The sequence below is a fragment of the Pundamilia nyererei genome, unplaced genomic scaffold (assembly GCF_000239375.1).
Source record: "Pundamilia nyererei isolate P.nyererei 1_Seehausen unplaced genomic scaffold, PunNye1.0 scaffold00118, whole genome shotgun sequence".
NCBI classification, from domain to species: domain Eukaryota; kingdom Metazoa; phylum Chordata; class Actinopteri; order Cichliformes; family Cichlidae; genus Pundamilia; species Pundamilia nyererei.
The window spans coordinates 240,262-247,516 of record NW_005187519.1 but is presented as its reverse complement, the minus strand read 5'-3'; the positions used below and the strand labels follow the sequence as shown (position 1 = coordinate 247,516).

At 42.2% G+C, this 7,255-nt stretch overlaps 1 protein-coding gene across 4 annotated transcripts in view; it reads left to right on the top strand.

The window, feature by feature from the left end:
• The window catches only part of LOC102210265 (SLAIN motif-containing protein 1-like), a 21,209-nt gene that overhangs the window by 10,053 nt on the left and 3,901 nt on the right, over positions 1-7,255 (top strand). For 2 of the 4 annotated variants that reach the window (XM_005742227.1, XM_005742226.1), the window contains exons 3-5: positions 3,702-3,845; positions 4,013-4,132; positions 6,843-6,992. In XM_005742227.1, coding sequence (XP_005742284.1) covers positions 3,702-3,845; positions 4,013-4,132; positions 6,843-6,992 — 414 coding nt within the window. The remainder of the gene's footprint in view (positions 1-3,701; positions 3,846-4,012; positions 4,133-6,842; positions 6,993-7,255) is intronic. The other 2 variants (XM_005742228.1, XM_005742229.1) reach the window with 2 other exon arrangements.

Sequence of the window (7,255 nt, the reverse complement as noted above, 5' to 3'; positions counted from 1 at the left end):
TTTCACATTCTGTCTCTCACAGTTGAAGTGTACCTCTGGTGCAAATTACTGACCTCTGTCATCATTTTAGGTGGGGGAACTTGCATAATCGGTGGCTGACTAAATACTTTTTTGCCCCACTGTATGATGACATCAGTAGGAAACATCATGAATTGGTCATCTCAGGCACAGAAGCCACCTGCTTTTAATCTTGTGCGAGGAAGAGCTAACCTCTTGTCTTGTTTCAGAGAGGATGATCTGAAGGCCTAGAATCAGATAAAATGAGGATTATTTTGAACTGTGACTCATGCAAAGCTACTCTGTTCAAGTCTTGGTGTAGCAGCCAGAACTCGATACTTGTGAATTTCATTACAGCATATCTTTTCGGCCACACTTGGTTTATAGCAAGTTACTTCCTGAGAGCCATGTTGCCAGTTAGACACATTTCTACGGTAACTCAGGCTTGTTTTAGATGGGCTGAGTGTGAGTGCTGACAAACAAATCTTAAGGAATATTGCAGCTGCTGTGATCACTGTGCTGGCGTGTCACCTCTGCATTGCTGATCACATGCTAACCTTCCATGTATGTTAAACTAGCCTCCCGTTGCAGTCTCAGTATTTGGGTCACAGAGTTCGACTCCCTGACTCGGCTGCATCCTCTGAAGTTGCCTCTGCTGTGCACCTTGTTGCATCAGAAGCAGTTAAACCTCCACTCGACACACTAACCATCCTCTGCAGAGGAATCCTCCCACCAACTTGGCCCACTAGCTCTCTCTCCCCCACCCGAGGTTTGCCGTGATGAAATGAAGAGCTGTTGCCATAGCAACGGTGTACATGAAAGGTTCGTAGCTAAATGCTTTTATATTCACATTGACAGGTAAAGGAGAGAAAGATTTCCCTCGCATCTCTGTGCGGACCAGCCTTACTCGCACACCTTTTAAATAACACAAGCGGTATTTTCTTTTATTCACCTCTGATTCCAAAAGTGTGTGTGTGTGTGTGTCAAAGCTGTCATGTTTCTTCTTTCTATGAATAGTATTTGTGTGAGAGGCGCACAGCACCAGGTACAGCTGCATTGTGTGAGCGTCTCTGTTGTGTTGAATCCTGCTTTGTCCTCGGCGCTGAGCTGCTGAATAGAGCAGTCGGTGACAGACACCGCTGGTGAGGTAGCGGCTGCACGGCGCTGCCCTCGTGCACAAAGACGTCTGTGATGTCTGGCTTTGTGTGGTTATTGTCTTTTTATCTCTGATTTTGAGCTGTAAAGAACAAAAGAGTCGAACTGATGGTGATTTTTTTTCCCCCTTTTTTTAAGTCCCATAGAATATTCACTGATGGCATTTAAAGAGACATTACACCCAAAAATGTTAACATGTTTCATTTTGGATGCTTGCTGGTGTGAAGTACCAATTCATTGTGAGGAAATGAGGACTACGGCTCATTTACACTCTAGTTTGTCCTTTATTCCCACTCCTGCACTCATTGATGTAGCGCTATCGAGGCACAGGTGGAGTAAAAGGACATTAATCGAGTTGGCAACAAGTCGTTACTGTAAGTGAAATAAAAGCTTCTCAGTGATGTCCTTCTAGTTTCTACGTCTACCCGACTCTGAGCTTAAATGTTACAGTCAGTCGTTTTTAACAGAAAAACAATAATATTATGCTCATAAATATATATTTATAAGTGCATAATTATGTATTCCGACAAACTGTGTTCTCAAACTTAGAATTAATCTGTTAAAAATACGTAGGTGCAGGTTTGTCATATTGGCCCGCCACCTTGAACACACTGTTCAGTCTTGTTTTATGTATGTAGCTAGAGACCGGCCACATACGAGAAGAGAAGTCAAAGACAAATTTTAATTCATTTCTGCAGCTTCAGAGTTGAGATATGATAAAGTACTGTCATCTGAGAAGGGTTCCTTATTTGCAAAAGCAGTGAAAAAGTGTCTCAAAGAGTCACCAGCTAATGATAAGGTCAAGTGACCTGAAAACTTTTTATCTGACAAAGAGTCTGACTTCATTCTCACATCATAGTCTGACAGATGTGTGGTAAGTCTAACAATGCTAGAGCTACCCTCAAGGTTTCGCTAACGGAGGTTAACGCCGGCTAAAAGAGGCTTACGGCAGCTAACACTGGCAAAAATGATTAAATCAGCACTTATTGGCAGAAAAGTTCAGATATCTGTTCCAAATAACGGATGTGTATATCCCTATATTAATGAAATATGATCTGTTCAAAATAAAAATGTTTTTGTATGTTAGGAAATCTTTTTCATTTTATACAAGATTGATGTAAAATTTGCACTGCAAATAAAAGCAAATGTGTTTATCTGAAATTAGTCAAAGAGATTCTCCAAAAGATTATTACTAAAGTATTATTGGGCAGTTGGAGCTGTATGATGGAACTTCACTTTTATATAGAGACAGAACCAAAATATGAACTATCGACGGAAGTGAGTGGAATCAAATGTTAATGTGTATTAATTCTAACAAGCTGCTGCATATTCTCAGTATTGGCCTTTGCTACATGGTCCTGAACAGTCTAGCAACATGTTTGATCTTCCCATCATTCATGTAATATGGGAATGTTTTTATTTAAATAAATGAGTGTGTCAGCTCAGTAACTTCCACTGATCAGTGGTGTCAGACTAATTTTACATTGTGGGCACCATCCAGCCCAATTTGATTTTATGTGCGCTGGACCAATGAAGTTACAGCATTGCCTCATCGATAAACATGTCTACCTGCCAGTTGTTTCCCTCATAGCATGAAAACTCTTTCCCTTCTTCCATATTTAACACCCTTTGTCCAATAAATTCCAGCCTTGCCTCTCTAACTTTGTCTCCAAAGTTGGGTGTTGGAATACTAATGGTAAAGAACGCCTACATTTCTACCTACTTTGGTGTGGTATGCCATTCCTTGGGTGAAGTCTTTTGACATATTGTACTTTTGACAAGTACAATATTTTGTGCAAGTATCCTTCTACTTTCCAAGTGTCACATTTTCTAAAGCTGTCCACTGGGTCAGTTTGGTGGCCCAGTTCTGTCCTCTGGACCAGATGTTTGACTTGACACCCCTGCACTGAAAGCATGAATGGTGCATGTACTAAAAACTACTTCACCCTTCGGGATAATGCACACTTAATGTGAAACCATAGTTTGTATATAAAAGTATAATAAATAAAAATATAATTTTTTTTCTTTTTTGGGGGGGGGGTAGTTTTTGTTAGATGGGTCGATGTACTCACATGGAGGTGGCTTGTTTATCAAGAGGTAGTCACTCCTTAAGTCATTATTACCAGAGTATCCACTACTAAATACTCTGCTTTTTATCATTAATTTCTCTATATTGGACTAACATTTATAAAATAAACCTGATCTTGTATTAAATTAGACTTGAAACCAATGTTTAAGACTATAAATGTAAATTTACTAAGTAAATAAAGTGAGCAGTTGGGCCACTTTCCCCTTAGACTTCTAGATAAGCGCACTTGCTTTGTTGTGCACTCCTGAATATTCACAAATTCCAATAATTACGCTGAAAAGAGCAGAAATCTTATAAACACACTGTCCTGTGTGGGTGTGTGTGTGGGTGTGTGGGTGGGACTTTCTTTTGTTTCTTTATCCGCCCACAGCTTTTAGTTGGTGTGTCATGTCTGACAGGGAAACGTAACAGTTTGTATTAAACATATGCTAACTCTGTGCTTGTTTTCTCCCTCCTTCAGTCTCCAGGTGGCGTAGCTCCCTGTCCAGCCCCTCTCCTTCCTCCTCTCCCGGTCCTCCTCTGAGTCGAGTTGCTGGAGTGTCTCCCATCAGTGCTTCCCCTCCAACCAAGCCCTGCTCCACTCCTCAGCCGTCTGAAAGACACGGTACCAATGTTTTATCTTTTTTCAAAGCATCATAATCAGCTGGCCTGGGACTTAAATTTCCTCGAGTACTGTCCAGATTTGAACATCAGTGCAACTTTCACTCATGAATCAGCTGTCTGTCACATCTTTTTCTCCCAAAACTGGCTTCCCCTCCCTCTGTGCCTCAGTTCCTTCCCTCTCCTCCCCGCTCCACCCTGTCCTCCATCGGACTCTCAGTCCCATCGGGAAGGAGCTCTCCCCCCTAGCTGAGAGGACTCCCACCTTCCTCCCTCACCCGCTCACCCGAAGTAAGCCTTCCTTTGCTGCTCTTCTTAAAAGAACATGTTGATTCCTTACAAACATTAAAAATTTAATACGTATTGTAACCAGAATACGAATGTGCCGGGGGAGGAAAAAACTGGGTCATGCTCAAGCTTTTTATACATTATTCCAAACATTCCCTCCTGTAGGAAGTTGAAATTGAAGAATATATTTTCATCGCAGCCTTTTTTTTTTTTTTTTTTTTCCTCTCCCCTGCTTGTTGCTCGTTATAAGACTAAATTTCACTGCTGCATGTGAATCCTGTTTGAAGGCAAAGTGGATTTAAGTGCATTATTAGCAATGGAAAAAACGGCGTTCCAGACACAGGAGAGGGCGAAGCTGCAGGGAATAAAACTGCTCAGCCCTGAAGGGAGCGAGCTCACATCCTGAGCAATGTAGCTCAGAAATAACTGCTGGGGGGGCTAAGTAGTGGTGGTGGGTGTTTGCCCAAAGCTTATTTCCATGACACTGGCTTTAATGAGCCTTTTTCTTGTGCTCTCCTAAACGGGAACCTCCCTGCCCTCCTCTGTGCCACCAATGTGTTCGGGGCTGTCAAATGGGCTCTGTGCTGGGCTCAGTCAACCCAGGGTTTGTTCATTTATCTATAAGCACGCTTTCAAGAAAGAGGCACAATTGGCAGCGTCTTACCGATGAAAGCTTGGATAAAGCTACAATACTGGAAAAATATGAAAAGGTTAAACACACTATGGCAGCTGAAGCACTAAATGTGATAGTTAGATGCTTTATTGGTCCCACAAGGGAAATTATTAATATTACAGCAGCAGGATAAGGAATAAAAATAGTCAACAACAAATAATCAAGATGGATAAAGTGCCACAGTTGCGTAGTGAGAACCTTATATTGTGAGACTGCAGCAGTTTTACATAAACAGTGAAAACAAGGGAAATGAAAAGACTGATGTGTAAGAGAGTAGCACAGATTGTATTAATACATAATATGTACACTATAAATCTAAAACGGCTCCAAGAATGTGTGAAGGCTTTTACACACTGAAAGCATTTAGAAAAACGATGCGAAATTCCCAATTTTTCATATGCAAGTGTCTCATAACGTTTAAATGCACCAAAAGCTCTGCATTGCATGAGTCATGGTGAAGTGAGATTGAGCTGGTCCTGATGTTTCTAAACAAGAAAAGGAAAAAACTGAGATTGTGGGTTCATCCAGTTCTCATGAGCAGGCGACAGCAGGGAAGCTTTAATAGTTTGATCCGGGAGCTGAAGTTGTATCACAGCTGCTTTAGTACTTATTTCAGGATGTCAGTGAGGCATTTTGAACTGTTGTTGGGAGAGTTGGGTCTAGATGTTGGGGAAACCATTTGAGAGAGCCGATTAACCCCGGAGCAACGTCTGCTGTTTCCATCTCATTGTGTAGTCTTGTACCGGTGCACGTTTTTGAGCTACGACCACAAATGCAGTGATCCAATTGGTCATATCTGTTTATTCGCACGTGAAAAGTCTCAAAAATCGAGATTGATTCAAAAAATGAATGCCAAAAAATTCCTCCTACGAAATTGTGTGATCGGTGTGAACGACTGTTTAAGAGTAGATGAGTCTGAAAAATTATTTTAAAGGCCTTAGAACAGAAATGTGTCTTATTCTCAACAGGTGTGTTCTCCTCATTGTACAGTTTCATGGAGAAATTCCACCATCAGCTGTAAGTTTTGGTATTGCTAAGAGGAAGCTTTTAGAAACCCCAGCAGAACCACATAAAGTTGCCGATCGGGAACTGATTGCTGACTTGTAACCGCGGAGCTCCAAACCTCCTCTGGCATTAACATCAGCACTAAAGCTGTGTGACAGGAGCTTCATGGCCTCATTTCTATGACCAAACAGCTCCTGTAGGTGGTGCAGCCCGTTTGGTGTGTTCTCTCCCCACTGAAGGAACAACCACTTAGCCCTGGCCTTTTATTAAAAGCACCTCTGATCTAAACTGCACAGCAACAATATTCTAAAACTTCACTGCGATAGTTTTAATGAGGCTTTATTTATAGAGTGCTTCCCTGAAGGCATGTTACAAATTACTTCACACAAGAAAATACGACAAACTCATCGACCTGAAGGAGGGAAAAAAAAAACTATTATGGGATTTGTTTTACCTGAAGAAGCTGACCGTTGACCTACCTGAGCTTGTGCCCAAAGTGGAAGTGAAGGAAATGTCATTTGTGCTGATCTCAAAAGTCTCACTTGTCTATCCAGAGAAACCTGTGTCACTCAGCACAACCCACAGACATTTTTAATGTTCCTTTCTTGATTGGTAGGAGTTAATTTCAAAGATTCAGAGACGGCCCGAGTTAAAGAAGCTCGTAAAGGTGCAGAAATCCTGGCCTGTGTGAGTCAAATAAGACTAAAGTAATTAGAATAATGGCACTGATGGAAGGGATTACTTTAGAGAGCAGTCGCAGGGAGCAGATATCAGGCAGATCGTTAACTGTGAAGAGGTTTTTGTAACCTCGGGCTTAATATTTCTGCCTCACTGCTGCCTAATGGGCTCTAATTCTGTGAGCCGAGCATCGCCCTCCATTAGTCCGGACCCCTCATCTTTATGTGGAGGACACTCTGAAGAGTGAAGGGTACTTCTCTCATCGGAGCAGTCCTGCCTCATTTGTTTAACTGTGCAGCATGAAGTGAGACATCGGAGAGGAAAGTCTGACTTCTTGGGTCTTGTTTTTACTTGAAGGTCGCAGCCTGCGGCGCTCCACCCTCAGCCCGCAGTCGTCCATGGACAGCGACCTGGGAGCATCTGAGGCAGAGGATGACTCCATTGCTCTGGGATACAAGCTGCAGGACCTCACTGATGTCCAGGTTATGGCCCGGCTGCAGGAGGAGAGTAAGTAGCAGGACCTCCGTCTGCACCCTGACTGCACTTCCTGATTTTTGATTTGAGTTGTAGACTGTTGGTTAGTTGTTTGCTACGCCTGCCAGAGTGCTTAAAATGCACTATAAATCTGAATCTTTATACAGAGAGAGATGTTTCTGAAATGATTTCAGGACAGTAGAAATCATTCTGGCTGTTTGGTCACTTTTTTATGGTTATCTGTGTCATTTGAGCCAACTCACTTCTCCTGCTGTCCATCTGTCTATCCCTACTGT